At 49.3% G+C, this 27,793-nt stretch overlaps 12 protein-coding genes and 1 non-coding gene across 13 annotated transcripts; 5 read left to right on the top strand and 8 right to left on the bottom strand.

Annotated features, from left to right (window-relative positions):
- Positions 1–37: 37 nt before the first annotated feature.
- B0J16DRAFT_164157 (uncharacterized protein) lies at positions 38–2,192 on the bottom strand. The gene is made up of 6 exons (XM_046122273.1): positions 1,846–2,192; positions 1,675–1,792; positions 1,404–1,620; positions 1,056–1,352; positions 325–1,005; positions 38–272 (listed from the first exon to the last, which is right to left on the bottom strand). The coding sequence occupies exons 1-6, from the start codon at positions 2,090–2,092 to the stop codon at positions 135–137; spliced, it is 1,698 nt and encodes a 565-aa protein (XP_045981855.1). The 5' UTR covers positions 2,093–2,192; the 3' UTR covers positions 38–134.
- A 526-nt stretch (positions 2,193–2,718) lies between these two features.
- B0J16DRAFT_164185 (uncharacterized protein) lies at positions 2,719–4,841 on the bottom strand. The gene is made up of 5 exons (XM_046122274.1): positions 4,144–4,841; positions 3,868–4,097; positions 3,708–3,819; positions 3,368–3,649; positions 2,719–3,317 (listed from the first exon to the last, which is right to left on the bottom strand). The coding sequence occupies exons 1-5, from the start codon at positions 4,448–4,450 to the stop codon at positions 3,010–3,012; spliced, it is 1,239 nt and encodes a 412-aa protein (XP_045981856.1). The 5' UTR covers positions 4,451–4,841; the 3' UTR covers positions 2,719–3,009.
- Positions 4,842–5,359: 518 nt separating this feature from the next.
- B0J16DRAFT_307693 (amino acid permease/ SLC12A domain-containing protein) lies at positions 5,360–7,315 on the bottom strand. The gene is made up of 2 exons (XM_046124840.1): positions 6,869–7,315; positions 5,360–6,821 (listed from the first exon to the last, which is right to left on the bottom strand). The coding sequence occupies exons 1-2, from the start codon at positions 7,166–7,168 to the stop codon at positions 5,514–5,516; spliced, it is 1,608 nt and encodes a 535-aa protein (XP_045981857.1). The 5' UTR covers positions 7,169–7,315; the 3' UTR covers positions 5,360–5,513.
- A 484-nt stretch (positions 7,316–7,799) lies between these two features.
- B0J16DRAFT_345789 (uncharacterized protein) lies at positions 7,800–9,873 on the bottom strand. The gene is made up of 4 exons (XM_046128324.1): positions 9,376–9,873; positions 9,144–9,329; positions 8,472–9,084; positions 7,800–8,424 (listed from the first exon to the last, which is right to left on the bottom strand). Exons 1-4 carry the CDS (start codon positions 9,858–9,860, stop codon positions 7,981–7,983), a joined length of 1,728 nt encoding a protein of 575 aa, XP_045981858.1. The 5' UTR covers positions 9,861–9,873; the 3' UTR covers positions 7,800–7,980.
- A 1,376-nt stretch (positions 9,874–11,249) lies between these two features.
- B0J16DRAFT_386484 (uncharacterized protein) lies at positions 11,250–12,316 on the top strand (the record flags this gene model as incomplete). Its single annotated transcript, XM_046131576.1, has 2 exons — positions 11,250–12,038; positions 12,107–12,316. 2 exons carry the CDS (start codon positions 11,250–11,252, stop codon positions 12,314–12,316), a joined length of 999 nt encoding a protein of 332 aa, XP_045981859.1.
- A 911-nt stretch (positions 12,317–13,227) lies between these two features.
- Positions 13,228–15,057, top strand: B0J16DRAFT_307695 (alpha-L-fucosidase-domain-containing protein; the record flags this gene model as incomplete). The annotated part of the gene is made up of 1 exon (XM_046124841.1): positions 13,228–15,057. The coding sequence occupies one exon, from the start codon at positions 13,228–13,230 to the stop codon at positions 15,055–15,057; it is 1,830 nt and encodes a 609-aa protein (XP_045981860.1).
- A 225-nt stretch (positions 15,058–15,282) lies between these two features.
- Positions 15,283–15,364, bottom strand: B0J16DRAFT_t214. Its single transcript has one exon. It is a non-coding gene; the product is annotated as a tRNA-Ser (tRNA).
- A 749-nt stretch (positions 15,365–16,113) lies between these two features.
- Positions 16,114–19,133, top strand: B0J16DRAFT_307699 (Endonuclease/exonuclease/phosphatase; the record flags this gene model as incomplete). Its single annotated transcript, XM_046124842.1, is given in 5 exon segments — positions 16,114–16,476; positions 16,520–17,186; positions 17,233–17,560; positions 17,696–17,741; positions 17,759–19,133. The coding sequence occupies 5 exon segments, from the start codon at positions 16,114–16,116 to the stop codon at positions 18,845–18,847; spliced, it is 2,493 nt and encodes an 830-aa protein (XP_045981861.1). The 3' UTR covers positions 18,848–19,133.
- Positions 19,134–19,439: 306 nt separating this feature from the next.
- On the top strand, positions 19,440–21,078 carry B0J16DRAFT_345793 (cytochrome P450). Its single transcript, XM_046128326.1, has one exon. The coding sequence runs from the start codon at positions 19,470–19,472 to the stop codon at positions 21,030–21,032; it is 1,563 nt and encodes a 520-aa protein (XP_045981862.1). The 5' UTR covers positions 19,440–19,469; the 3' UTR covers positions 21,033–21,078.
- Positions 21,079–22,282: 1,204 nt separating this feature from the next.
- Positions 22,283–23,377, top strand: B0J16DRAFT_401767 (uncharacterized protein; the record flags this gene model as incomplete). The annotated part of the gene is made up of 1 exon (XM_046132600.1): positions 22,283–23,377. One exon carries the CDS (start codon positions 22,283–22,285, stop codon positions 23,375–23,377), a length of 1,095 nt encoding a protein of 364 aa, XP_045981863.1.
- Positions 23,378–23,527: 150 nt separating this feature from the next.
- On the bottom strand, positions 23,528–24,273 carry B0J16DRAFT_386489 (uncharacterized protein; the record flags this gene model as incomplete). Its single annotated transcript, XM_046131577.1, has 2 exons — positions 23,528–23,716; positions 24,004–24,273. 2 exons carry the CDS (start codon positions 24,271–24,273, stop codon positions 23,528–23,530), a joined length of 459 nt encoding a protein of 152 aa, XP_045981864.1.
- A 121-nt stretch (positions 24,274–24,394) lies between these two features.
- Positions 24,395–25,444, bottom strand: B0J16DRAFT_164212 (SGNH hydrolase-type esterase domain-containing protein). Its single transcript, XM_046122276.1, has 2 exons — positions 24,920–25,444; positions 24,395–24,870 (listed from the first exon to the last, which is right to left on the bottom strand). The coding sequence occupies exons 1-2, from the start codon at positions 25,307–25,309 to the stop codon at positions 24,517–24,519; spliced, it is 744 nt and encodes a 247-aa protein (XP_045981865.1). The 5' UTR covers positions 25,310–25,444; the 3' UTR covers positions 24,395–24,516.
- On the bottom strand, positions 25,445–27,749 carry B0J16DRAFT_164207 (uncharacterized protein). The gene is made up of 5 exons (XM_046122275.1): positions 27,354–27,749; positions 27,224–27,304; positions 26,541–27,169; positions 26,307–26,495; positions 25,445–26,258 (listed from the first exon to the last, which is right to left on the bottom strand). The coding sequence occupies exons 1-5, from the start codon at positions 27,666–27,668 to the stop codon at positions 25,580–25,582; spliced, it is 1,893 nt and encodes a 630-aa protein (XP_045981866.1). The 5' UTR covers positions 27,669–27,749; the 3' UTR covers positions 25,445–25,579.
- Positions 27,750–27,793: the final 44 nt, after the last annotated feature.

The following is a 27,793-nucleotide window of genomic DNA, read 5'->3' on the forward strand; positions in this document are numbered from 1 at the left end:
ACGAGGTCTCTGTACGAGGCTTAACGAGACTTTACAAATTCCCCACCATATTAAGATTGGACGAGATGAAACTTATGATAAAGTTAAAAAATAGTGGTTCACAGCCCAGATTGAATCTCCGATTGCAACTCAATCTACCAGAAGATACCCTGTCCCATATTGGCCTGTTCTGGCGTTATCGCAGGAGGACAAAGTACTACGATCCCATTCTCTTCGTCTTCCTGGCCAGGGATAGGCGCATCGATATCGAGCTCCGCCATCAACATCCCCACCTGATCGTAATGCATTAGTCTTGATTCAACAGCGGAAGAAGTTTAATCTTACCTTTCCAACGGTTCCTTGATCCACCCCAGAAGCCCTTAACGTCTGCGCCAACCGCACAGCCAACGACGCAGCAAACATGTTCGTCTTCCCAACCTCTGTCATAACGCTCATAAGTGCTGTAAAATTATCTTCGCTTTGACGGTTACCGGTTGTCAGAAAGTCTGTTAGAAAGAAAGATGCTGCGATGAATGTAGCGAATGAGACGAGAGGATTGCGGAACCTAATGGTTAGATCCGTGACCAACGCGACAGTCATCATAATCTGAAGTGCAGACTCCATAACTCTTGAGTTAATATGTGGCAGAAGCGACATATCCATCTGCGACCGCGTAGTTACCGCGCGATGAATACAGATCAAGGCTGTGTGTAACTGGAGATTGATGAGAATAGCTGCAGGATTATCCATGTTCTCAGGACATCGCAGATCAGCCGGCAAAGTCGCAAAAGCGTTAGTCACCGCTTCATCAAGTTTTTGAAGCTGATTCCAGTCGTTATTATCTTCATCTTCTTCGCTGGCTCTTGAGAAGTTGAAGCATTCGTTGAAGAGGTGAACGGCGACGACTCTGCATGCGCTGGTGGAGAGTTCGAACATGCCTTGGCTGAGGGCCGTTTTAAGGGTTATTGTTGGAACTGGTGTGCTGGACAGGAAGGCGTCGATAGATGTTGGTAATCGCGTTTGTATCTGCAAGTTGTTGGTAAGTACATGGTCAACCAGATTGGCGAGACACTAACGCTTCGCCAGTCCATCATTGTAGGCCAGCCACCAGTGCTACTCGTGATTCGATCGGTCGTGAAGATAATCCAAAACGTGTTTCGTCGCTCTTCCTCTTCTGTGAAGTCCGCGGCGACTGGTAACGTAAGACCAGCAGCATTCTTACCATCCAGGCGGTGAAGTCCGAGGATGTGTGCTAGTCGGATAGCTCTGGCTATACTCATTGATGCTCTTGAGAACCACAAGTGCTGCGCTTCGAAATGGCTGATGAGAACCCATGCTTGGCAGTGGGCTAGTGTAATTTGTTCACTGTCGCTCTGTTCATGATATCAGCGCTCTTGTTCATGACTTTGCTTGTGGCTTCCTACCTTCATCTCATCCGCCTGGATATACTGCCTTGCTCGTACGTAGAATGCCTCAGCCATATGTCCATACATAGATGAAGCACTTGCTCCAGCGGCTAAGATAGCATATTGGAGACACATGGGTGGTTGCATGTGTGTCGGTCTGTAGAGGGAAGCGATGTACCTCTCACCATGAATCATGAATGAGTCGGACTGGAGTTTGGTGAAGTATATCGTGGTACTAACAGCCAGTCAGTTTATATCCTTTTACCAGCGCTTTTTAAAGATCACCTACAGCTCATCTACCAAGTGTGGTGGCGGCAACCTCTCAAATCGACCAGTGTCAATGAGTTCTGTACTAAATGAGAACTCAGGCGGACTACTCTGCGACTCCAACCTTGCCTCCAAGTCCCCTATGAAAGTCAACGCTCATACTCCACCTCCAAATATAAGCGGGCTTTCTCACTGATTCGACTTTGCATATCGCGCAACTTTGGTCTCATGGCCGGATTGATTACGGGCTTTTTCCTTGCGGATGGATAATCGCATTTCTCGCCCGTCTTGGCACACCGACTACATTGCGGAAGGACTTTGTCGCACTTCAGTTTTCGAAATCTGCATAGTTGACAGGACCATGGGGAGAGTGTGCCCAAGTCGGATTCGGAACCTGAGGGTGCTTGGGGTGAGTGTGAGGAGCGGGAGCCTTCGGACATGGTGGGTGGTTGGCCTGAGCCTTGGCACAAGATGCGAGAACCTCAAAGCGGCTTATTGGAGCTTGTTCTGCATGAACAAATCAATCGCTGGATGGAACTGAATGAGGTTAGAATATCAACTTGCGAAAGGATAAATAGGTGAGTGTGTTCTGATAATTGCGACAAATTGCTCGGGAATTGCGGGGCTGTCAAGATGTCAGCATGCCTTCCTCTTCTGGGTTACTGTCGGAGGATTCCTTCCCTACGGTGCAGGTGCGACATGTTCGTGGGATAAGCACAGATAAACCGATTGAGACGATTCTCGTAGCTGAATTGATTCTTGCTCCCAAGGAACTTCTTTTCCATATTTTTGACGAAAGCTTCTATGGTTGCGGCATTCGGGGCCATTTGCCTTTCGACACAGACGACTACCGAAACTCGACCCCGAAATGGCGAACGCTCCACAGGGGTGTTTGGGATGATTTACCAATGGAAGCTGCCGATGGGGAGCTAGGAGATCGGAGAAGGGTTTATCCGACTCAATCCAGTCCGCATACAGTAAGCTTCCCTCATCTTGTGATTCAATCAACGAGGTCTTGGCCCAAAAACAATCCCAAAAATCGTATGTTCGAGCTGGCACTATAGATAAAGAACTTCAACAAATACTTCATTTATTGAAAAAAAATCTATCTAACAACTGAGATCCTCAATTCCATGTGTGCATCTACGTACTCATGCCAGCAGGGAAACTTGGTGACTTTTTGTTGTTAAACATGCTGGTTATAGGGTATGTAACTCAGCGCCCATCATCTTCGCGTCGCGTCACGTTGCATACAAATCAGAATTCAGACAGGCAGAAGATATTTATTTATGAAGCAATGGACTTCACGCCTTTGGCCCAATCATGCTCCATTCCCTATATACAGTTCTTCCACTTCTTAGATAGCCTGAAGACCAGCAACAACACCAGCCCAAGTCTCGCGGACAGTAGGCTGGATCTGGCTAGCGGGCAAGCTGAAGCCGTAGGTGCCCTTGTCGCGAAGCTCAATGGTGTAAGCATACTTGGCCTTGGCAACACCCTGGACGTAGTCGATGCTGTCACCGGTAGTGGCGTACAGAGCACGGCAAGAGTTACCGGTAGTGTAAGAAACACCAGACTGGCCACGGATACCGGTGTTGATCTTGGAGGCGACAGATGAGAGAGCATTCTCCTCGGGAGCGACGACCTTGCAGTCGTAGCCGTAAGCTGTGAAGATGTTAGCGTCAAGATATACTGTGTGGGTGTGGTGGACTTACGCCAGAGGATGTACTGTCCGTAAGAGTGGAAGTCAACGTAGAAAGAAATTCCACGACCAGCAGCAAGAGAGTCGATCTGGCCGACGATGGCCTTGAGCTCAGGGCTGTCACCAGCAGCACGGCCCTTGAAAGTCTCGTCACAGGGGTTGGTGGAGGCACCACCGGTGAGTTCCCACTTGTAGGGCCAGTTGCGGTTGACGTCGCGGCCGACACAAGAGCTTCCAGAGAGAGTCTGACGGTTCTTGCGCCAGAGACGGTTGGTGGTCTGGGTGTAGACGAAGCCTGAGACAATGAGTTAGACGGGGTTTGCATGAAAGTTGGGTTTGAATCTGGGGCTTACCATCAGGGTTGACAATGGGGGTAATGTAGAAGTCGTACTTGTCGACGATGGCCTTGACGGCGGAGTCAGAGGCGTACTTGGTCAAGAGCTGGTAAGCCATGTACTCGGCGGTCTATAATCGTTAGCCATCTGTAACTTAACAACGAATTGTCTCTCTTACCATGGTGGCGATCCACTCACGAGCGTGGACAGTGCCGTGGAAGACGACAGCAGGCTTAGATCCCTTGCCTCCACTTCCCCAGATGTGGATACCAGTCAGAGCACGACCCTGGAAAGAGTTTCCAAGGGTAAAGACCTCAGATCGGCTGGGGTAGCTGGTCTGCAGGTCGGTGAGGAACTGAATGTGATCAGCGTAGGGGTGGTAAGCGGTGAACCAACTCTCGCTGGGCACTGCAAACTGTTAGTCTCATCCACACAATCCAATGAGTTGACTTACCAGCGTAGACAGTGGAGGTCTCCTCCTTGGCAAGGACAGCACCAACATCCTCAACCAAAACAGTCGCTTCGGAAGCAAGCTTGGTAACCTTGTCAACGTTCTCGGGAGAAACGACAATGTCGAGCTCTTCACCAGCACCAGGGTTCAGGATGGTGGCAGCAAGCTTGTTGATAGCAGCGAGATCATCCTCAGAGCCCTTGGGGAGGGTGACGCGCAGGCTCTTGAAGCCATTGTAGTCAACCTTCTTGGAGCTAGGAACAGCCGAGGCCAGAGCCAGAGGAACAAGAGCGAGAATGAGAGACTTCATCTTGACAACAGCGCACAAGTGGTTGAGAGAAGGTTGGTTGAAGTGCGGGGTTGAAGTCGTGAATAGTGGCGTCTACCTTATTTTTATAGTTAATCCCACCCGCCGATATGACGATCGTCCAGACTATCTTTGATCATAAGACACGCTATCGAGAACTTCTGTCAATGATGCCATCTTGGCCGTGTCGAAAAAGGTAGGTAATTAATGTGATACCACCAAGCACGGAAACTCCCATATCTCCGCAAGATACCTTTCCCAAACGGGCAGCTGAAACCCCTGTGCCAGGTTGCATTATCTTCGGCAGACCAAAGGTTCCCCCTCTAAGCGCCCATGTCCGACGAATAAAAACACAGAGTTGCACGGCTGTTGAGTCCGCGAAAGGAAAGTGTTGTCGGCACATGCGATATGCTTAATGGGTTAGGTTAAGGTCTGGGGCGAGGATCAATTGAGATAACACCTCCGCTTCGGTTATCGTGTTTTGAGGGCCCTGATTCGCGGCATATTGTGTACCTTGATGACTAGGTCTTGCGATTGGTGTTATGTTTTCCTTGATGCGGATGGTGACGAGATGAGAAGGAGGATATCTGATAAGCTGAACACTTGGTTCGATTTCGTCATCTATGCGACTATTCAGTAAGCAATATTGGGTCTTTTGTTTGAATCTCGAACATACATGTCGCTGTTCTTGGCATTTTCGGCGATTGAGGCCGTTGATAACGTGTTCCAGACTTTGTCGTGCAGATGCGCCCTACGGCCCTTTGTGCTTCTAGAATCACGTCTTGTTTATGTTTAACCAAATCGAGAACAGCTCGCATCTGCTGATCAGACCAACCCCACGTTTGCAAGGCAAGTTGATTATCTACAGAAAATCGACAGCGGGATACGTTTTGGTAAAAGATATTAATAATGGTAATATTATGATACTCTAAGTCGCTAATCTATAGATTCCTCTAAAAATGCAATGCTTGCGCGACAAAAAACTTTTAAGCGAGGCTCGTTGAAAATAAACATGACTGATGGGTCGGGGTTGAATTGGGACCACGACTCTAGCATATACGCAAGTTTAAGCGGCGTCCTTCTCAGACAGCTGCCCAGTAGGCTCTTCGACCGACAAACGACCAGACCAAACATCGATGTTCTTAGCTCGGTGGAACTTGGTGCCATAGGCGATCTTCCAGCCAATGATAGGAATAATGAAGATGGGAATACCGATGTAAGAAGCGATAAAGTCGGCGGAGTTCCAGTTACCCTTGAGGAAGACGGGGAAACCGGCGACGAGTGTGATAATGATGGAGCCGATTCCGCCGAACCAGGCAGTGTATGGCTGCCAAGGGGCCTTCCAGGGAAGGGTATCGCGGCTGATGCCTTGGACCTTGAGGGCGCGGTGGAAACGGATGTAGCAGAAGCAGAGGGTTCCCCAGGCGATGAGACCTGCCACTGTGCTAAGGTTGAGAAGCCAGGCGAATGCCTGGGAAGCACCACCAGAGCCGAGACTGAGATAGGCCAAGGGTCCAAAGAGCCAAGCAGTGATGACGGCGACGTAGGGAACACCCTTCTTGGTCGTACGGGCGAAGAACTGGGGAAGTTGTCGGTCTGTAGTCATGGCGAGAATGATTCGAGATCCAACCCAGCAGTAAGAGTTACCAGCGGACCAGGCAGAAATAAGAATACAAGCATTGACAATGGAGGGCAGAACCTTGATACCAGCAGCCTGGATAGCGATGACCCAAGGAGAACTCTTAGCGTTGCCAGAGCCAGACACAAGGCCTTCGTTTCGGGGGTCGACGATCATGCCAATCAGGAAAGCACCGAGAATGTAGAAGAAACCGATACGGTAGGTGACGCGGTTTGCAGCCTTGGGGATCTCCTTGTGAGGGTTGATGGCCTCAGCAGCGGTGATAACAACAGTCTCAACACCAATGAAAGAGAATGAAGCATTGACGAAAGCTGAGAGGAAACCGAGGAAGTGTCCAGATGAACCAGTAATGCCGTTATAGTCGACCCAAGCACCGGGGTCGTTCCAGTATTTGAAGCCAATAGCGTCGCCCTTGGGACCTCCGCCAGCGGTGATGACGATAGCGACAATGACGAGTCCGACGAAGCAGAGAACTTTGATGGCACCGGTTGCGACTTCAGCTTCACCGAAGAAACGAACGTCCATCAAGTTGATCCAGAGGATGAGAACAAGACTGATGGTGATGACGACGGCGGGAGTGATATCGGTCCAGTAGCTGACCAAGACTGCGGAGGCTGAACATTCTGCTGCGATGGAAATGGTGTAGCAGTAACCGTATGAAATAGCGAGAGAGAATCCGACAGAAGGGTCAATGAAGCGACTCGCCCAGTGAGGAAAGGTACCAGCGGTAGGAAGCTATCAAGGTCAGTACTTTATCCCAAGATAAGGCTCATGAAACTCACCAGTGTTGCAAGCTCAGAGATACTCTGCATAACACTCCAAAGAACAGCACCAACAACGAAATAAGCCAGCAACAAACCCGCAGGTCCAGAAGTAGCATACGCCGAACCAGCACCAATAAACAATCCCGTTCCGATACCACTGCAAAGACCAATCCAGGTGATGTGATAGCCCTTCAAGCGTCGTTGCGTAGGTCCTTCGCCGCCGTTGCTCAGCACGGGCTTCTCATCGTCGCTGAGATGAGCGGCGTCCAGTGGAGGAGCGCTCTCGATAGCGTCGTCGTCAAAGTGTTCAGGCGCCATCTTGACCAATACGATAATCCAAAATAAAGAAAGGTACAATAGCAAAGAATGTGCAAATAGTAACGTAATGGTGACCCGCCGGTAGTGGTCTTTATAAAAGAATTTGTTCCCCTGCAGGTTCTCGATATGGGGGGAATTGGAGAAATTGGAGTGTCCGATTGCGCAATTCGAAGTTTTCACTGCTAGCGTGCGGTGTCCCCTAGAACTAGGGGGCGATGGGGAAGATTATGGGGCGAGTTGCGGGACTTTGGTTGAATCTAGTTTGGTCTGGGTAGTTTTGTTAGTGTAAGAGAAAACTCTATCTCCGCTGGCCGGGGGGTCTAGTCTTACGATGGCGAATCAATAGATCATTTTGCGATATTTTAAATTTTTACAGAACACTCTCGCCCCGACATTGATGAGGAGGTTGGTTGTGTGGTATGTACTCGGCGCAACTCTTGTTGAGAATGCGGTCAATATCCTGGTAGGTAACTCGTCTGCTCGTATAACCCACCACTGAGTTTGGGGAATAATTCGGTTCAGAGAGGTCTAACCTGTTGGGACCTTGATAGCTGCAACAGTATGGAGTCAGAACCCACATTGAACAGGTCCGTGAACTGCCAAGCATTGCACCATGTCAGGAATAAGTTATAGGGCATCTATCTTTCAGCCATGTAACGAAAGATCTCTTGTAGGGCTGAATAGCATTCGAGGTATATCCCAGCGTATGGACTGCGTAGTCAAGAACGCCTCTGTCATTGTATATTTTCAGGCTAAAATCGCACGCTCCTATACAGTCTGGTCTCGTGTCAATTTTCCTTAAACCCACCATCTCAATAAGCAATCGAGCTACTCCCGCTACTCACGCTTGAACCATCACTGTCATCCCCATTATCAGGATCAATAGCATTAGTCCATAAGCGTAGAAGATGGCCGATTCCCGAACCCTTGAGTGATTCTGCATCCGGTGTCCAGGAACGAGACAGCTTGAATAACTTGTTCACCTCCTGGTAGATCTCTCCTTTCCGGACTGCCTCAGGCCTCGGACCACGAATGGGATTGGGATTTCGGGGGTAGTTTCTGACGTATGGGGGCACTGGGATTGGGAGCGGGGGCGGGCAGACCTGTAACCTCAGAGTCATGCCGGGACGACGAAGAGAATTCCAATTGTCGATTGTGACGACTGTCTTGTCTGCGAATAGTTTGTAGTTACCATTCATGATCGCCGGGTGATAAATAATGGATCGAGTTATGTTCGGAAGACAACCGCTCAGCATCTGGAAACAGATTAGAAAAATCAAAAAGATAAAACAGTAGATCGTACCCCGTATGTTAGACAACTGTTGTACGGCAAAGTGAACTTTGTCTCTTGAGGATCAACCAGGTGAATCGGCTTCAACTTGTCCCCAACCTTGAAGTAAAGGGTCAACGACGGCCCCGAGTTGTAAGGTATCCAGGAGCGCTTTCTGTCGGGCGCAGTTGTCTTTGTCGCCCCCATAGCAATCAATGTCATCTCGTGCAGACTTTGCCGCTTCATCGAGAGGACGACGTTGTCAAATTCGGTACGAACAGGCAGGTCAAGAGAAGCGAGCTGCTCAACCAGGACAGGAGGTCTGTTGAAGAGACTCCGAGTCGTAAGTTTGCGCAGGCTAGACAAAATGGCGGTCTCTTCGAGTTCAAGTTTGGTGAGAAGTTTGTCGGTATCGCTCATGTTGACGATGTAAGCTTCGATGTCTTCACCATCCCATTCGTCGCAACGTACGCGGCGTCGGAATACTGCTGACAGGAATCGACGGATACGCTGGCCGTATGAAGGATCGGGATGAACAGACACACTTGAACATGTCGAGTAGCCATCATCCTCTTCGGAAACGGAGCTTTCGGCAATGCTGGGAGTCGCTTCGGTTACGGGAGTTGGAGCGACTGCAGTGACAGAACTGTAACCAACAGTTAGCTGAAAACTTCTCACTCAGTATAATCAGATGAAAGACGTTACCTCGCGCTGCTTTTCACCTCCTCAGGAGGACTCTCGACCGGGGGCGACGGCTCAGTAGCCTTGATCCACTCTTCCCGCTTCTTCGTGAAATTCTTGTGATATGAGAGCCGACGTGTAGCAACATTATACGCAGAGACACGCATGGCGTTTTCCTTGTCATAGTCGCCTGGCGAGCGTCCCGAAGCTCTGCTTACTTGTCAGTTTCGTCAGTCAAGAGGAGAGTGGTACACACCTTGATTGGAATTCGGCAATGTTTCCCAGAAGCAAATGTAGAACAAGCTCGAATTTGACATGTTTCAACTCCTGTTTACAAAGATCGAGACGAGGGCCGAGCCATTCCCGGGCGTTATAGGTTAAAGGGATTTTGTTCTTGAGACAAGAGAAGAGGTGTTCAATTTTCTCCTGTGTCATCTGACCAATCTCATGGTTCTCCTCCTCCAGCGCCTTAGCCCTCTGTGTCATCAGGACGAGAATGCCTTCGTAGATGACCCTGCAAGTGGCAGAAAGCGCATTAATGTCGTTGATGCATGCCCACGTGAACAGCGTAGTGTCCTGTTGGGAGAGGCTTTGAAGCGTGGAAGACGTAGTGTTGACGACCGCGACGAGCTTTGGAAGATCGAGATTGAGAGTGGATTTCATTGCTTCGTTCATCAAGTCAAGAGCTGTTGCCAGCCTTGCACCAAGCTGGGCAGTGCCCACAATATCCAAGGACTCCATCTCTTGCACGATCATGGGTGATGAAAGGCAACGAAGAAATAAGATTAAGCTTAAATTAGGAACATGCCTTGTTTTTATGCCGAGAGCTGGTTCGCAATAAGGCGTGCTGACTGCTTTTGAAGTCCCACCGTTACCCCTCAATAACTGCAAGTTCAACCAGTAAGGGAGTTTTTACTTGCACTTCTGCCTGGTGTGTTGCAGAGGATACTTGTTTATCAGCCCATGCATGAAGCTATGTAGTGGTGATTGGCTAGCTAGATTGGGTGTGTTGGACGGGACCAATGATGCGGAAGGTTGGGACGAAATATTGTCTCAGTGGTTGGTATCACCTAAACTGAAAGGGCGACCTCGAAGGCCTCATTGTATGTATCAGAAGTTTTGGCCCCCAAAAGCATACGAGACGAAATAACTTCATCACTTTACACCCGCTCAGAGTAACACTCGGGCTACTTTTTAATGGTAGCCTAAGCCTTAGAGGCCCATTCCCTGTTACCCACCGTGTCCTCATGCGAGGTGGTGTTGCGAAAGGGTGTCACGTTTAGTCCTTGTGCCACGGACTTGCTCGGAAATCTAAAGGGAGGTGAAGGGCTTCGAAAAGAAGGACTTGAAAGCGTTAGTTGCAAGCATAGTCATCTAAGATATTCTTTGTTCTAATTATCCCAGAGGCCCCAGGGTGTGCTGTTCTTGGTACTTGTAACACTGGCGCTCGATCTTACATCGTGATGCGACTATGTGGACAGATTCTGGATGGCTCAGGAACGCCTTTTTTGCAATGGCTCACTCTGTACGTTGGGATATAATAGTTGTACTGCTAGGGCGATTGCCATTGGCCATCGAAATACCTTGCGCAAATTCAAAGGCAATATGCACTGACCTTGCAGCCAACCATGTAACGCATGAACACAGGATGGCCCTTGTTAGCTGTGTTATTCCCTCGGAATACCCTCGATAAGGCCCATACACATCTGGAGTTCGTTTTTGTAAGTGCAGAACAGTTGATTTGATAGAGATCATTGTGGGTGTTATGATGATACTCCGTTTTGAACGGCTATGTTCCTCCTGGAGGTTGGTTGATACCGGAGCTTTGTGCGCAGAGCGAGCAGCCGAAAACAGGAACAATCAACCCGGACAAGGTAGCAACAACCACGAATAAAGGAACTGATAAGACGAAGGAAGGTCTATGGAAAGAACAGACAATCGGCTTAACGTTTCACTCACCTCTACCGCTTTGTATATAAACTCATCGTCTTCTCAGTCCAGATCTCATCACTTCACTCACCAACAACTCTCACACAGCTTTCATACAACAATCACACAAGCTTTTCATCACAACTCTATCATACCATCTACAATCAAGACTAAGTATCAATCTTCACCAAAACCATCAACATGTTTAACGATCAGAGCAACGTTCAGCAGGACACCACCCCAGATCATCGGGTCGGTCAGCAGATATCTATCCACCAGGCTGATGGCGAGACCAGCACTTGGATCACTATGAATGTCCAGAGCAGAGCACCCATCACAGTGAACGCCTTCACCACGGCCCCAATCACGATGAATACCTACGCCGGCACTGCTATCAAGATCAACGTCATCGATCCTCCTACTAGTGGCCAGGTTGCTATGTTGCAGAACCGACAAGGTTCGGAAGTCATCGACGTCGATGCTTCTGAGGAGGTCGAAGAAACAGACAATCTATCTGATCACAGCTTCCAACACGTTCATTGGACTCCATCAGGCTATGTTGAAGACAATTTATCAGCGGTCGAATATGAAACAGCCGTTGAGTCCCAACCAGATGTCGAAAACGATAGCTCTTCTGAGGGTGAGCCTTGGTCATCATCCAGCGATGATTCTGACGAAGGAGAAGACGAGGATGACAACCGCTCTACAACCGCTGAAATCGGTGAGCCTACTGAGAGCTATCTCTCAGCCTATGGAAACCCTTTCCGTTTGGCTCCTCATCTGCGCCCCTTTAGCAGATATCCACCCCTCCCCATCTCTACTGCTTTTATCCACTCCGCTATACACGGCTCGCGACAGGGAAAACCCGCTTTCCAACGCTTCGTCCTCCGCGAGAAAAGTATTCCGTCAATTGGCTCCCGTCCTGCCTTCTCCTGGCATTGGTCCGACGCCAACGGTGGAATTCATGTCCCAGATTGGCAATATGTCCTGGTCTGTATCAAGGAACATCTTCTTGTAACCTGTCTGGTATGGGAACAACGACCAAATACTCTCATCAGGACGAATTTCTGAAGGTCAATATCGACAATATTATCGATGTTCAGCTGGACTTTACCCTGCCCGAGTCTGCTGGCTATCGAGTGCTTGCTTGGGCTAAGAAGCCTTCGCCGGGTGATGACTGGTACTGGTTTGACATCCAGGGACGAGTTGTTCAGAAGACTTTAGGTTTTAGCCAGAACCACGCTCCTTTGATTCATGTATCTAAGTGATGGATGGTTTGAGACATGCACAATGATGAAGTCAGACAGGAAATGCTGAAGGTTGGTAACTAAACGTATATTTTTCTACTGATCAATTAGGTGCGGGTCGGAGTGTGTTTTCGAATGCGTTCGGTATTCAGAGCAAGAATCTATCACGAAAGAGCTGGAACTCTGGATGGGACTGAATACCAAAAGTGGATTTAGAGTACATGGTCTGCCGTTGATGGCCTCAATTTACACTCATTTAAGCTAAGGACTATTGAAACAAACTGCATGTGACATGAATTATGAATTGTGAAATCTGGTATAGTCTTCATAAAAGACAGCTAACCTACTGATCAGGTAGTTTATCCAAGCTTTCAGCGATCATCGTCAAATGTTTGCGGGGTAACGCGGGGTATAGCTCTTGTTGATCAAGGAAGCAAAAGTCCACCAATAAGGCAAAGCAACTTGGCCTGCAACCTCGTAAATAGCAGGTCGGTCATAAGAACATGGAGGTCTGTTCGCGTGAACTTTCCCCGCACATCCTGTTGTTCTGATCCGGTGAACACCGGACCGATACGGGCCGAAACACCATTATTATGGCTATCAACTTGACGATCCCGGTTAATACAGACTGTCTATGTAACGTCACCGGTAGTGTGAACTTGGCATACAGGAACAGACATGCGCGCGAATCCTGTTCTGCTGATCCTCATGAGCAACTACCGTTTGGCGATACCGTGGTATCGAACCATGTTATGATCAATGTAACTGAATCGCAACGACTACGTCACGGGAAGGGACCAACGGTTTGTGATGGCACCTCTCCGGTACTAGCAAGAACGTGCTATACTCGTATTTAAATGTCCGACGGTCCACCTATTAGCTTCACTTCCTAGTCACTACCGAGTATCTCGACTTACCGTTGCGGAATAGTCATGATGACCCTGTCTAACAAGGCCACTGCCCTTGTGGCCCTGGCCTGCACTCTCTTCCCTCTTGACACAACAGCCCAAGCCAAGGGCCCCTACGAAGCAACATGGGAATCAACCGACAAACACCACGCAGCTCCAGAATGGTACCGCGATGCCAAATTCGGCGTCTACTGGCACTGGGGAGCCTTCACCACCGCACAATACGCCAGTGAATGGTATCCACGCAACATGTACGAGCCAGACTCAGACCAGAAGAAGCACCACACAGAAACTTACGGACCGCCTGAAGAATGGGGTTACGAGAACTTCATCAAGGGTGCCAAGGATAAGAAGGGCAACTTTGTGCAGTTCAAGCCTGTTCTCAAGTCTAAGGGTGGCGAGTTTGATCCTGAGGCTATCATGAAGGTTGTCAAGGCTTCTGGTGCGAGATTTGCTGGTCCTGTTGCTGAGCATCATGATGGATACTCTATGTGGGATAGCAAGGTCAATGAGTGGAACTCTGTCAAGTATGGTCCTAAGCTGGATTTGGTCAAGCTTTGGGCGGATCTTGTACGGCAGAATGATATGAAGCTTGTTGTCGCGATGCATCAGGCGTACAACTACAATGGCTTCTTCCAATGGGCGCCAAAGACCAACGACACAAGCTTGCAGAAGCTCCTTGGTCAACTACCTCGCGAGGAGGAGGACCAACTCTGGTTCGACAAACACCGTGAGATGCTCGACCATGTCAAGCCCGACATCATCTGGAACGACTTCTCGCTCGATAGCCCTGGTGAATGCGGCAGTGCTGAGGGCCCTTGTGCCGTGGATGAGAAGAAGCGTCTCGAGTTCCTCGCCTACTACTTCAACCGCGGCGAAGAATGGGGCAAGGAAGTCGTCACCACCTACAAGCACCACGACCATGGCTTCCGCAACACTTCAGCCGTGGACGATTGGGAGCGTGGTGGCCCTGCCAATCTCGTCCGTCCATACTGGCAGACCGACGACGCCATCAGTGCTTCAAGCTGGAGTTACACCGTCGGTATCAAATACTACAGCTCCAAGGCCATGGTGCACTCTTTGATCGACCGTGTTAGCAAGAATGGCAACATGCTGCTGAACATCTCGCCTAAGGCTAACGGCGTGCTACCTGAGGAGCAGATCAAAGTCTTGGAAGACATTGGTGATTTCTTGGGCCGATACGGTGAGGCTATTTACGATACTCGTGCTTGGGACCTTTATGGCGAGGGACCGAATCAGGTTGAAGGTGGTGCTTTCACCGCTCCTTTGCAGGGAAATAGCAGCGATATCCGCTTCACACGTAACCAGGACGATGATACTCTCTACGTCACAGTTCTTGGTTGGCCAGAAGATAAGCTTGTTTCTATCAAGAATCTTGGCTCAGATACTCTGGTTGATCTCAAGTCTCTCAAGTCCATCGAACTTCTGGGCGACAAGGCAGGGGACTACGTCAAGGTGTCCGACTGGGACCAAGGCAAGGATGCTTTGGAGATCACCCTCCCATCTCAACCAGCCGAGTCACTAGCCTATGTGCTCAAGATGACTTTTGACGGCGGAATTCCTGTACCTCTGCCCAAGGGCGGTGCAGCTGTCTTCTCTGGTGCCGATGCAACGGGTACTGGTGTGTCCCTCGAGGCCGGTACTTTCGACACAGTGTTCTTGACTGAGGCTGGACTGGAGCCCAAGAAGATTGGTTCTATTCGTGTGGCGGAGGGTGCTAAGGCTACTGTTTTCACGGGTTTCAGATTCACTGGAGAGAGTAAGGAGCTTAAAGCTGGTGAGCACAAGCTTGATGCGGGATCTGTTGGCTCCATCGTGGTTTCAAAGGCTTGATTTAAGTACATATCGTAACATTCAGAATGCACAAAGCAGAGCGTCGTTAAATACTCTCAAATTGAAGTGCAACTTTCTCATACGTTCTGCAGCCGGGGATCTGTCAATCGAGACACTGAATGTTAGAAGCAGCTGGTCACTGAATCACTGTCTCTGTGAAGCCGCTGCAAAAACTGTCAGGCAAAAAAAGATCGATTGCTTGTGAAAGCAAAAGAAAATACCAATCGACACAGGCCTGATTCGAACAGACGCCTCCGAAGAGAATAGATTTCTAGTCTATCGCATTAGACCACTCTGCCACTGTGCCTTAGCTGATTGGATGAGAGACGATACCCGTAATTCGCTCTAGGAGCGAACTTACTTGGAATAGTCAGTCAACTCCGTGCCGATTGATCCTCAACCAAGAAACGGGTATCGTGGCTATCTGGTACAATGCTGTAGACTTTTTACTGGGGAGGTTCTTAGCAAGCTATGATCTGCGTGCTTGTGCAACGGGAACCAGATTGATCAATGAACAAGAACGTCTCCACTTCGGATGACCTTGCACCGAACATCTTTGAAGATTCATTAGTTCAGATGAACAAATGCTATTAACAAGAGTTAAATAGAATTAAGAAAGTTATAGCAAGAATAACATTCAGTCGCGCAGTGAACTTTGTTGTGTCGATCCCAATCGAATTCCTTCGCGATGCCCTTCGCTACAGGTTAGTCTGGCACCGGAGCTCGGTCCATTACCACCCGACCAATGCTCCGATCAACACCACACAATTACCGAGACTTGCAGAACCAATCAGAGGCTTTCTCTTCCTCCAGACTCGGGGGTCTTCGCGTACAATAAAGAGATGTCATGATTCGGGAAGGTAAAAAATATCCTTGTTCATAGCCAAGCTTGACCTGAATACCGTCGCATTTCTCCACAAACCAAGAATTTGAATACGCGGGGTTAGAAGCGACCCAACAGTAACCCATCGCGTCAAACTTTATCATATAAAGCTCTTTACCCATCATGTACTTCCACATCCCTCCCACCAACACCTCTTCGTACCGCTAATAACGATGCGTCTCTACAGCATCATAACAAGCCTAATGGCAACTACATCCGCCCTCACCCTCAAATCCACCAAACATTGGACAATCGGCACCGACATCCAAGGTTCCGAACGTCTCAACGGCGTAAGCTATCAAGAAGACGCGCTCATCTCATACGGCGACTACCAATATGTTACCTTCTACGAAACTGCCCCAGCAGGGTATCTTAACCACTTCGTGCGGCTAGGTAGGAGGAAGATTGCGCCTACTGTCGCGGACTGGGAGTATCTCACTCTTGAGGATTATACGCAGAAGACTATGGATGGTCACAATATGATCTCAATGGGTATTTCGGGAGATGGGAAGATTCATCTTAGTTTTGATCACCATGTGAGTTGTGTGTTTGTGAGAAGAGCTTGGCTGACCTTTTAAGGATGTACCGATCAATTACCGAGTTTCAAAAGAGGGCATCGCGAAAAACGTCCCGTCCAAGTGGTCTGCGGAGCTGTTTGGGCCGGTTGTTCATTCCTTGGATGGATCCGAGGGACCGTACTCACCTTTGACATATCCTCGATTTGAGCCTCTTCCCAATGGCGACATGCTACTCGAGTTTCGCATCGGACAGCGAGTCACTACCCTCTCCATTCTCAAACGCGCAGTATTAACAGAAGATCACAGATCGGGATCTGGAGACAGCTATATCCACCGTTACAGCTCCTCCACAGGCAAATGGACAGCCCAAGGCATGTACATCCAAGGCGACGACAACAACGCCTACATCAACGGACTAGACTACCTCGACGGAAAGCTTTATACTTCTTGGACCGTTCGAGAAACTCCAAATGCTGATACCAATCACGGCGTTTACTTTGCGTACTCCAACGATGATGGCAAGACTTGGTTCAACACCAATGATACAAAGCTGACCAAGCCTATTTCGACTTCGGATGATAGCACTTTGGTGTGGGACATACCGCAGAATAGTCGTATGGTTAATCAAGAGGGACAGTATATCGATACAAAGGGACGTTTCCATGTTTTGATGAGAGATGTGTTGTCTGGAAAGCACCTGTACCAGCATTATCTCCGAGACACCAGCGGTAGGTCAGTCTTGCTTTGAATCGGAATCCGCTCTAACAACCCCAGGCAAATGGACAAAGAATGCTATCAACCCTGCCGGTCTCAACGGTCCTGACCTATACGATCCTCGAGGCAAATTCGCTGGAGACGCGTCCGGCGAATACTTGTTTGGCCTTCTTCCGGATCCTGTGAAGCAGTCTACTGGTATTTACGTCGCGACAGCTTCCAAAGACTTCAAGGATTGGAAGGAACTTGCTCAGATCCCGAATACCTCGACTGAGCCTCTCTTTGACAAGACGAGGTTGCATGAGTTTGGGGTCTTGAGTGTGTTTGTCAGACAGGCTGGTGGATTCCCGGATAGGAAGCTACAAGTTTGGGACTTTGAGCTGGACCTGTAATTCTAGATCTTACAGAAGGAAGCCAGATCAGGGTTTTGTCCAGGTAGTTAAGATAACAGGTTGTTCATATCCAAACATAATCTTAGCGCCGTCTGCTGCCTATGATCTTATGTCAGATGACTACCCCGCAGTGAATCCACCCAAACAATACAGTCATACGGTCATACCAAACCTCATGTAGATAGCCCATAGAGAATCTATTTTTACCGTATTCGAACTTTACATCACTTCTCATGTTATCAAAAATACGACTCACCATGGACAAGATTGTGCAGAAAGCGATCAAGCATACAATAGATATGAAGAAGCCAGCGTCCTCAGTTCGGTGGAAAGCCGATGAGGTGTGGCAACAGTCCTTCCACGGATGGAGTAGTGACACAAATACATGGCAGCCATTCAAGTCAACTCAGGGCCCGACCCAACAGAAACAATTGAAGAGGATAGCGGTTCACAGTTGGAACATTGACTTTATGCTGCCCCGTGGAGAAGCCCGGATGAACGCGGCGCTGAAGCATCTAGAAGAGCTTACTCAACAAGACCGATCGGGCGACGAAACGGCGGTTGTAGTCAATTTGCAAGAATGCGTGCCATCCGACTTGGAAATTATTGGCGAGAAGGAATGGATCCGAGAAGGTTTCTACCAAACCGACATCGACACCTCGGCTTGGTCTTCTGGGGCATATGGCACGACTACGCTGGTCGACCGTCGATTGGATATCTCGTCGTGCTTCCGGGTGCACTATTCGGCCACTCAAATGGAGCGCGATGGGCTATTCGTTGACGTCTCTGCATCAGTCGATGGCCCGAAGTTCCGACTTTGCAATACTCACCTTGAGTCCCTGGCCCTTGAACCCCCCATGCGCCCAGCACAAATGCGCCTCATCGCGTCACACATGCACGACAAAGACCTCGCCGGCGCAATTGTCACGGGCGACTTCAACGCGATCCAACCATTCGACCGAACTCTTCATACGGACAACAACCTCAAGGACGCGTACCTAGAGCTCGGCGGCGAAGAAGGCGACGGCAAAGGCGAAGACACGGGAGGATACACATGGGGTCAACAGGCTTTACCAGAATTACGGCAACTGTACGGCTGTTCGCGTATGGACAAGGTCTTTTTCTGTGGTGATGCCCTCAAACTTGTGCAATTCGAAAGGTTCGGTGCGGATATCGAGCCTGATGAGGAGGAAGCGAGAAAGGAAATTGTTTCGATTGGATTTGAGAAGCCGTGGATCACCGACCATCTCGGAGTCAAAGCGTTATTCGAGGTCGCTATCTGAAACATGATTCGCTAGCGATACCGGGAATGGTGTGTTCCGACGGCCTGGACAGCGACGATCTTGTCAATATATTGGTTCCTGCATCACGTATTTCATCAGCTGAATTCTAATCACAAGCTTGGATTCTTGTGGTGTAGTCAATGACGATCTGTCTCTGACCAGCGCTAAGAACACGGCTCAATTGACCCACCGTGATTCGTGAGGAACACCTGCTGTATTCCTGACATTTTATCTTCTGATTGAGAACAGTAGACACGGAATAATTATTCCGTCGGACATAGAAGATCGAAACATATAGCAAAAAAAGGAAAGCCGTTCGTGGTCGTAGATCCTGTCAGCGCTTTGATGGGTAAGGTCAGGGACTTTAGCGAGTCAGCGCTTGACCGCTTGTAACCTTACTATTTTAGAGCAGTCCCACGAACCACTCACAGTCGCTGGTGTACGAGATCAACAAGGAGTCCGTAGGATCGTTTATGAATCACCGACTGGGTATTGGAACACAGCGGCCGAATGACCCCGCCATTTGTAGATCTGATTGCTATAAAGATAAGTTGGTGGCACCCTCTGCTGGTGGTGGTGCAACCCTTCTGTCCTCACATTGAACAAATAGACTGTCTTAGCCATGATACAGTCAGCCATAGACTTGGCATCGCGCCCAGCGATTGCTGCGCCATTAATCATATTGATCTCATACGTCATATACCAGCTCTTCCTCAAACCGTCAAACCTCCCAGATCTACCCATTGTCGGCGCCCGCGAAGGTGACTGGTTTCCTCTTTTGCAAGCGCGACTTCGGAATTCTCGCGATGTCAAGGCCGCGCTCAACTCTTCATACGTGCAGTACAAGAACCAAGCTACCATTCTTCCTCTGCTTGACGCCGGCAATGTCATCTTACTACCGAAATCTGATACCAAGTTTGCGAGCGAGCAACCGACCGATGAGCTGAGTATGCATGAAGCTGCGCAGCAGGATCTGCAGACGGACTTCACTACCATTACGCCTGCTTTGACGCATGACCCTATTCATATCGATTTGGTGCTTACGAAACTCACCAAAGAAGTTGGAAATCTTATTCCGGACCTTGCGGAGGAGCTTGAGCATTGTATTAGCAAGTACTGGGGCACCAGCGCAGAATGGACCGAGATCCCAGTTTTCGAAAAGGCGCAGGAGATCACGAGTGGTGTTACGAACCGTGTATTCGTTGGATACCCGCTCTGTCGAAACGAGGAGATGCTCAAGCTGGGCATTGCTTTTGCGCAAGATATACCAGTTTCGGCGATGCTCATCAAGCTTTTCCACCGGCTGATCAAGCCTCTTGTCGCGCCGATCATAACCATTCCAAACAGAATTCACAACAACAAATTCGAAAAGATCCTCAAACCAGAGATCAACGCTCGTCTGGCAGAATATGATGCACAAGAGAAACCTCTTAAGTCAGACCGAAATGACTTTCTTCAATGGTCCATTGAACAGGCCAAGAATATCGGCGATCCGAAGAACTGGACGGTTAGCGCTTTGTCAGAACGTATCTTGATACTGAACTTTGCCTCTATCCATACCACCACTTTCGCCGTTACCCATGCCCTCCTCGACATCGCTGCCGCATCGCCTGAGCTTATTCCCGAGCTACGAGAAGAGATTGAGACTGTTCTGGCACAGCATGGCGGACAATGGAGTAAACGCGCAGTTGCACAAATGGAAAAGCTCGACTCCGCTATCCGAGAAAGCCAGCGCAAGAATTCACTCGTCACCGTCGGCGTGGGCCGCTACGTCGTCGCCGATGAAGGCGTAACATTCCCCTCAGGAGCCCACATACCCAAAGGATACAGGATAGCCGTCCCCGGATACTCAGTCTTTCAAGATCCCGAAATCTACCCCGAACCAAAGACATACAAGCCAATGCGCTTTTATAACGCTCGACAGGACGAGAAGGATGGATACGTGAAGAGCGCACGCAATGCACTACCAACAGCGACAAAGGACTTCTTGGCTTGGGGCTTGGGAAGGAATGCTTGTCCGGGACGGTTCTTTGCGTCCAATGAGATCAAGATAATGCTTGCTTATATGTTGCTTCATTATGATATTGGACATTTGGATGAGAGGCCGAGGAATACTTGGATTGTGCAGAACCGAATTCCTCCTATGAAGGCGACGTTGAGGATAAAGAGGGTTTCAAGGGGTTAGACAAATATTAGTAGCAATCCAATGCCATATAGTAACCAACTTTCCAACCTAAACAACCGGCACCACCACTAACCTAAGCGCTGGTCTAAATTGGAATAAGATGGCTGAGCCTTTCGTCCTTGATTCATCTCTTATGCTTCAGCAGCCAATTATTATGATAGCGGCGCACTGTAACTGAAGGATGGAAGGATGGAAGGATGGAAGGATCCATATTGAAACTTCTGGCTGTCCTTGTATGTGCCCCTCGTTAGCGCTCCAGCCAACTTACGAAGAGAAGAGAACAAGGTTGAGTACGCATTGCCGGGCATCTTATCACCAGATGTGTCACTAGCAGACCCCGAGTAGAAGAGAACAAGAGGCGCTGTAAGCTTAGCTGTTGCAAGCGACCCTCGTCAGTGTATCGGTGACCTCGTTGGTTGGGCGGGCGGAATATAACTGGTTACAGCCTCTTCTTCGTGCAGAGACGAATCAAATACCACCATGAACTCGATGAGCTGTATGAAATATTCTCGAAGGCTTTGGCTGCTAAAATCAACTAATCTAAATTGTCATAAGATGACCTAATCATTTTGTCTCTTATTCGTCTCTTATTCTTTCTGTAGAGAATTCCTCTAAGCAACAGGCAGCTTGCCGGTAGCATGGTTCCTTCCCTTCATATCTTTGTGCCGCGTTCACCTTTTTCCACCATGATTACGCGTCCTTCTTCCTCTTCCCCTTCATCATCAGTATCATCACCACCACTCTTACATATCTTCAAGATGACCACCACCCCCCTTGACTATCGCTAGCGACGCGACCCCTCGGGGTATTGGATCCGAGATATTGACGAGTGCGAGGACTTTTATCGACGTTGGGCCAGACCCCAAGAAGGCTGTTATCCAATCACCGCATGCGTAACATTCCGTATACAATCAAAGTACATCGCTGAGTTCAATGGCTACTGGGTTCATCAGTCTTTCCGTGATGCTTGGACTTTTCTACGACATAAGCACCCGACCCTCGGTTCTTACTTGTACCCACGGCAATCTCAAGGCACGACCACTTGGGTAAGAAAATACAAACCCTTCTTGACATCGACGGACGTCGAACTTTGGTGCCAGGAGACCTTCCAAACCTTTACCGACGACGAGACTGCGCATACGTGGTTCTATACCCGAGCGCCGCTTCCTCATCACATACCAACTATCCATCTCGTCAAGTCCGCCTCCAACCTGGGTTATCACACTATATTTCTTCGATGTCCGCATGACATGATTGACGGTGTTGGGATTTTCATGCTGCTCGAGGAGCTCTTTGCCAAGGCTGCCGAATTCTACAAGATGCGCCCAGTGTGGGACTACCCTCTTCCTGAAGACGACGACCTCTCAAAACGATTGTCACCAGCCCTCCGCGTTGCAGCAAACATTCCAGAATCGCTATCCCCTGACTTGCAAAATTACTTCAACAAGCATAACGAAGCCAACACTAGGATGCACAGTATCGGATACTCTGGGGCCCTTGCCCTAAAATCATTCATAACCAACACCGATCGCTTCAGACGGATCGCAATTACAGCTCCCAGAACGTTTTCTACCCGGATCCTCGATACCATTTCCGGATCCGGATTCGGATTCCGACTTCCTCACTTATTCATAGCAGCCTTAGCGAAAGCCCTTGCTGAACACCAGTTCCGGGGTAAAGATCGCCGTCTTGCCTATTACTTCCACCGCCCTATGATCGATCTTCGATCTGACATCTTCCCCGATGGCACCTCCTCCGAGAATGCAGCCGGCTTATACTCTGCCTTTGGCACGCAAACTCTGACCCTATCACTTACGATTCCGAAACAAGGGGATAGCCAGCAGAGCTATCTGAACGAAATAGAGAGGCTAGCTGATCAGGTCCAGGAGCACGAAACAGCAGCCGATAAGGAATTCCAAGAGTTGATAGAAAAACACTCGGGCGCAAATCCTGAAGCGATGGTCGCCCCGTGGAATTTCAAGGCTCTTCATCCTCCACCCGACTTCGATCCCTCTCAAGAGATACAATTTCCCTCTCCAGTCGCTCCCGTCTCGCTTTCGCGGGTTGGACCTATCGAACCGAGATTCCATACCGATGATGATTTCTTCGAGATACCAACGGTCTGGACCGCGAGCCAGCCCATCAAAGATGGAATAGCTGCATATCTCTCGATTTGGAAAGGCGAAATTGAGCTATCGGCTGTTTTCAACACTCGCTTCCATGACGAGACTTTTATGGAGGGCTTCCTGCATGGGACTTTTGAACATGTGTTTAGAGGGGTAGGAATGAGCGGCTACACTTTGAATGTAACGAGGGTGAAGGATCCCATGATGGATGATCTTTAGACCACAATCGCTAGGGAATAGGATAATAATCCTAAGGTTTAGTAGTATTAGGATAAATTGATCCAGTGTTATCGCAAGGTATCCTAAAGTGACGAAATGATTCCATCCCTTATGTTCGTCTTGTGGTCTCGGTGGCCACTGCAAACGGCTTTATTCCATTGCCATCCATTTGTCAAATACATTCTCCCTGGATGCAGGCTGGTTGAAATCAGGTTCCTCAACGTTCAAAGGTCTCTCCAAGTCGAACTGCTCGGACGCAGCTCCAAATTCCTCATCTACATATTCAGAATCCTTGACTACGGGTTCCTTGAGGACGGCGATCTCCTCAATTTCAGGTTGCTGATATCTTCAGAATAAATTAACTTAACTGTTAGCCTAAGGTATTCTAAAGTGACCAAGTTATTTCGTCTCTTATGTTCGTCTTTTATGTTCGTCTCTTGTGCTCTCGACCGCCGTTTCTTTTGCACAAAAAGCAGTCATAGCGTGGAGGGAAGGAGACACCGCTAGAGTCGCAGAACCACGCTTGAGGGGAATAGTCGACCTGCTGGAACTCGTCACGGGTCACCTAGACCCCGTGTCGGATGGGAACTGGAACTGGCTCTACAAGCAGAAAGCTGCCGTCGTACCAGGAGCCGTCGGTAGTGAACTTGTGGCCAATTAGGTTGGGAAAAGTCTGGGCGCTCCTTGTCTGAAAGGTCCAGATAATCTTGTTGAACTCCGTCGTGCTGTGGGAAGGGGAAGTGTACTTGTCGCCGGCCAATGAGGTTGGAGAGCATCTGGGCCTGCATGATGGGGGCCTCCTCGTTATCCTGGACATTGAGAACAATGTCGCCAACGGCCTGAGAGAAGGTTGACAACCCGACATACCCAACATCCCGTGTGAGCATTGAGGTCATAGTGCTTGAAAAGTGCAATTCATGATGGAAAGCTTGTCTTCAGGTAGATATCTTCAGGAACCCTATCTGATGGAGTATTGAAGAGTCGACGATTGAAGAAAAGAAGAAGAAGAAGAAGTAGAAGAAGAGACCTAGTAGGAAGGAAGGACAGAGGAAGAAGCCCTGTGCCTAGGATGTCGGCTGTGACTAGGATCACTGAGTCAACATCCGGGTCTTGTAGGGGTCTTCCATCCATAACTTGCATTACTCATCCCCCGTCGCAAACTCTCCCTTCTTGATCTTCTCACCAAGCGCCTTGTTGGAGGCAAAGTAGGAACTGAAGTCTCTACGCTTTTCCAACAGCAAGTCGATCACCATTCGTCCGAACACGATCTCGCCAGGTGGGTTCAGATGGGTTCTATCACCAGGTCCCCAGTTGTAAAAGTCGGCATTTTGGGACCCGATCGCGTTGACGTAATCCGTGCTTGCTTTGTTGAGCTCGAGGTACTGGGCCCCGACGTCGGCAGCAGCGGAGATTGTCTCGGCGGCCCACTCTTTGAGATTTTGGACGACTTCGCCGCCTGAAAAGGTTCGTCGCGTCAAGGAAGTGATGAAGATCTAAATTCAAGTCAGTTAGAGCGAATGGGTTGCGGAACAATTGACTTACGGGGGTGCCGCCAGCTTTCTTGATGTCATTTCCGATGCTGACGAGATTTGAGTGGAACTCATCCAGCTGCATGACCTTCTGATCGTTGTGGCCGAATTGGACAGTGACGACTGGTTCAAAGTCGTTTTTGGCGGCGCCGACGTCTTTGAGAAGAGTATCCCAACGACCGCTTGACTTCCAAGACACGGTTGTAGAGCCACTGACGCCTCTGTTGTCGCCCTCGGCAGGGGTTTTGAGGTATGAGAGAAGACCATCGCCCCAGCCGCCATTGACAGCAACTGTTGAGTCTCCGATCAGGAAGAATTTGGGTGGTTTGGCGGCTCTTGGAGTAGGGGTTGAGTGGACGAGGCCACAGGCGGTGAGGAAGAGGGCTGAGAGGGAGAGCTTCATGTTGTTACTGGGAACGATGGAAGGTTTGACTCGATTGCCGTGTTGATCAACTCCTTCTTCAAGTCCATCCAGGCGATATATATATGTGAAGCCATTGCAAGCATTTAAGGCGTAGTCGACTATTTCCGAAATTGGAAGCTCGGAGGTCCTGTTCTCGAATCAAGCAAGATCATCCTTGCGGGGTCGTTGCAAGGATACCTTCGGGTCAATGATACCACGAGGCTCGGAGCGCCTGCATATTGCAGACAGGACATGCGTCCATTAAAAACGTTACGCCCAAAGCTGATCTGTCACCTCCTCGAAAAGGCTAGCTGCCCAGATGGTGTCATAATCGAAGAAAGGTCGCGAGAGCGTATTGGTCTCTTTTCCGAAAAGCGGCTGTTGATCGCGAACCGCTATATCATCCATCGTCCCTTCGTCGACCTGATGACTCGTCGAGTTTTCGTCGAGTTCGACAACTCGTGGAAGGCCGGCGACACTCTCGGAGGCCCTTCGTTTGCGCGATGGGGGTAGTGTGATGGCAGAGAGGCTATTTACCGGTCCAAGGGCTAAGCGCTTCATTCTTGTGCCTTGGAGAAAACTAGATGGAAGGTCGATGTCCGTTGGGGGTCTGCCGGTAATGAGGGCGTAGTCAAGGGAGAGACGGAGCTTCATGTAGTTCCGCGTGACAAACAAGTCGTCCCAATATCCCGCTGTATGATCCGGCAATGTTGAGTCTGCATTAGTTGTGAATGATCGTGGACGGATGGGGAGCTGTATAGGTGTCGATTGAACAATCTGCGTGACCATTCGACTGATGTCGACCGCTCCTTCAAAACGCTGACTGCAAAGGTGCATCGCTTGAGCGTGATATCTTGTCAAAATCTGGTCTTCGTTACTACCGAGGTCGTTTGGAGATATCCTCTCGTCTAGAGAACTAAGCATGAGAGGAAATGCGATGTACGCAATCCTACGTCCTGGTCAGCGGCTGTTCATTCGACCTGTTTGTGGCACTTACGCTGAGATCGGAAGGTGCTGGGTCATGCCCTCTTGGACGATATATCTAACCAGCTTCGTCGTCTCGGTTGTCGCATGATTGATGTTTTTGCCGATGCCCTTCAGGACAACATCATCAAGGATTGATATTCCTTTCTGTCGCTGTTCGATCATCATCGCCTCATGATTACCCAACGCGATCTGCGCAGCGCTATACGGGTTAGTCTGGGCGTCTGCTTAAGGCGTTATCACTTACTATGCATATATATGCACCACGCTTGAGATCAGTCTCGTCGAGCGATGTGCTTCGGTCTTGGTAAGAGATTCATCCAGGGTTTCGTCTACCTCGGTCTTCCAGCGCTCGAGCCTCTCCTTCCCGGCCGTTATTCGGGTGACAGTCTCGTCGAAGTTATCCAGAGAGTATGTTAGATCGAAGGCGCTGGGTCCATAGCAGACAACAAGCGGGTCTGTGAGCATCGTGGCGAGACGGCACTGCAAGTTGAGAATACTCGCTAGTTGTCGCTTGGTTCTAGAATCATAGACTATTGAATGATCGATTTCATCTGAAAGGTCGTCGAGAGTCATCGGCTCGATGTTAACATTGAAGCTGGAAGGGGTTATCTGAAGTGGCTTCCGCAGTCCAAGGGTGAGTACCCTGTCTCTCCAGAACAGAGACCACCATAGGCGTTTGTTGACGTTTTTGCGCTTGACACTGGCACCGGGGGCTTGGAAGTTGTGTGCTTGAGCGACGATGGCATTTTGTATGCCGATGGCAAGCCAAGTACTCCCGGCGTGAGGCTCAACAGCGGAGAACTGGAAGGTCAAGAGCAGAGCTGCTTGAGATTTGGTGTAAGCATCTGTCTCTACGCCGAGATCGAACAACAACTGTGGAGGGACCGTTAGTAAGGCGCGGTTCAAGTGTTGTCAGGTCGAACATACCTTTGCTCGACGATAGAAGATGTTTCTTGCCACTTTGACATTCGTATACCCAGCATTCTTCAGGACAGCTGGTGAAACAAACTGCATGTTCCATTAGTGGGTGAACATCATAAAATGGGAGTGCTTGTACCGAGGACGCCGCGAACAGCATCGCTTGGAAGACCAGCAGTGACATTGCCGGCTTTGCTCTACCCTCTGCATGTCGGTTCATGTACATATCCCAGAAGTCCCTCTCATTGATGAGAGGATAGTAAGGATGCAGGTAAAGGAAGTACTGGTAGATGAAATCTTCCTGGACTGTTCGCGACGGTAGATGAAAACATCGGTTGTGTTCGAGAAAGTCGACATCTTGTTCAGGAAGGCCTCCAAGGCCTTTCAGAGTAAGGAATGACTGTGTTGAGTACAGTACTTCAAATTGTGTGAATGTGGGTGAAGGTCTCTCCATGTTGGGTTGAACAATAGCTTGGCGGTGCAATGTTTCAAGTGCCGAGGAGCATGCAGTTGGCAGGTCTTTCCTTTACAGGTGGTCGAGCATGGGCTATGGGGGAACGGATGCCAGTTATCCAGCCC

Source organism: Fusarium flagelliforme, assembly GCF_020744385.1.
Source record: "Fusarium flagelliforme strain FIESC 12 MPI-CAGE-AA-0113 chromosome Unknown B0J16scaffold_5, whole genome shotgun sequence".
Taxonomy (NCBI): domain Eukaryota; kingdom Fungi; phylum Ascomycota; class Sordariomycetes; order Hypocreales; family Nectriaceae; genus Fusarium; species Fusarium flagelliforme.

Excerpts from the sequence above, each read along its gene's own strand:
- B0J16DRAFT_164157 (XM_046122273.1), bottom strand. The coding sequence starts at position 2,092 with ATGTCCGAAGGCTCCCGCTCCTCACACTCACCCCAAGCACCCTCAGGT. Across the intron at positions 1,353-1,403 it reads TCCAGGCGGATGAGATGAAG|AGCGACAGTGAACAAATTAC; the intron begins GTAGGAAGCCAC and ends TATCATGAACAG. Across the intron at positions 1,006-1,055 it reads CAATGATGGACTGGCGAAGC|ATACAAACGCGATTACCAAC; the intron begins GTTAGTGTCTCG and ends AACAACTTGCAG.
- B0J16DRAFT_164185 (XM_046122274.1), bottom strand. The coding sequence starts at position 4,450 with ATGAAGTCTCTCATTCTCGCTCTTGTTCCTCTGGCTCTGGCCTCGGCT. Across the intron at positions 3,820-3,867 it reads GTGAGTGGATCGCCACCATG|ACCGCCGAGTACATGGCTTA; the intron begins GTAAGAGAGACA and ends TAACGATTATAG. Across the intron at positions 3,318-3,367 it reads CGGACAGTACATCCTCTGGC|CTTACGGCTACGACTGCAAG; the intron begins GTAAGTCCACCA and ends ACATCTTCACAG.
- B0J16DRAFT_164212 (XM_046122276.1), bottom strand. The coding sequence starts at position 25,309 with ATGAAGCTCTCCCTCTCAGCCCTCTTCCTCACCGCCTGTGGCCTCGTC. Across the intron at positions 24,871-24,919 it reads AGAAAGCTGGCGGCACCCCC|ATCTTCATCACTTCCTTGAC; the intron begins GTAAGTCAATTG and ends ACTTGAATTTAG.
- B0J16DRAFT_345793 (XM_046128326.1), top strand. The coding sequence starts at position 19,470 with ATGATACAGTCAGCCATAGACTTGGCATCGCGCCCAGCGATTGCTGCG.
- B0J16DRAFT_345789 (XM_046128324.1), bottom strand. The coding sequence starts at position 9,860 with ATGGAGTCCTTGGATATTGTGGGCACTGCCCAGCTTGGTGCAAGGCTG. Across the intron at positions 9,330-9,375 it reads ATTGCCGAATTCCAATCAAG|AGCTTCGGGACGCTCGCCAG; the intron begins GTGTGTACCACT and ends ACAAGTAAGCAG. Across the intron at positions 9,085-9,143 it reads GAGGTGAAAAGCAGCGCGAG|TTCTGTCACTGCAGTCGCTC; the intron begins GTAACGTCTTTC and ends TGTTGGTTACAG.
- B0J16DRAFT_307693 (XM_046124840.1), bottom strand. The coding sequence starts at position 7,168 with ATGGCGCCTGAACACTTTGACGACGACGCTATCGAGAGCGCTCCTCCA. Across the intron at positions 6,822-6,868 it reads TCTCTGAGCTTGCAACACTG|CTTCCTACCGCTGGTACCTT; the intron begins GTGAGTTTCATG and ends TGACCTTGATAG.
- B0J16DRAFT_164207 (XM_046122275.1), bottom strand. The coding sequence starts at position 27,668 with ATGGAGAGACCTTCACCCACATTCACACAATTTGAAGTACTGTACTCA. Across the intron at positions 27,305-27,353 it reads TGCTGTTCGCGGCGTCCTCG|TTTGTTTCACCAGCTGTCCT; the intron begins GTACAAGCACTC and ends TGGAACATGCAG. Across the intron at positions 27,170-27,223 it reads TCTTCTATCGTCGAGCAAAG|TTGTTGTTCGATCTCGGCGT; the intron begins GTATGTTCGACC and ends GTCCCTCCACAG.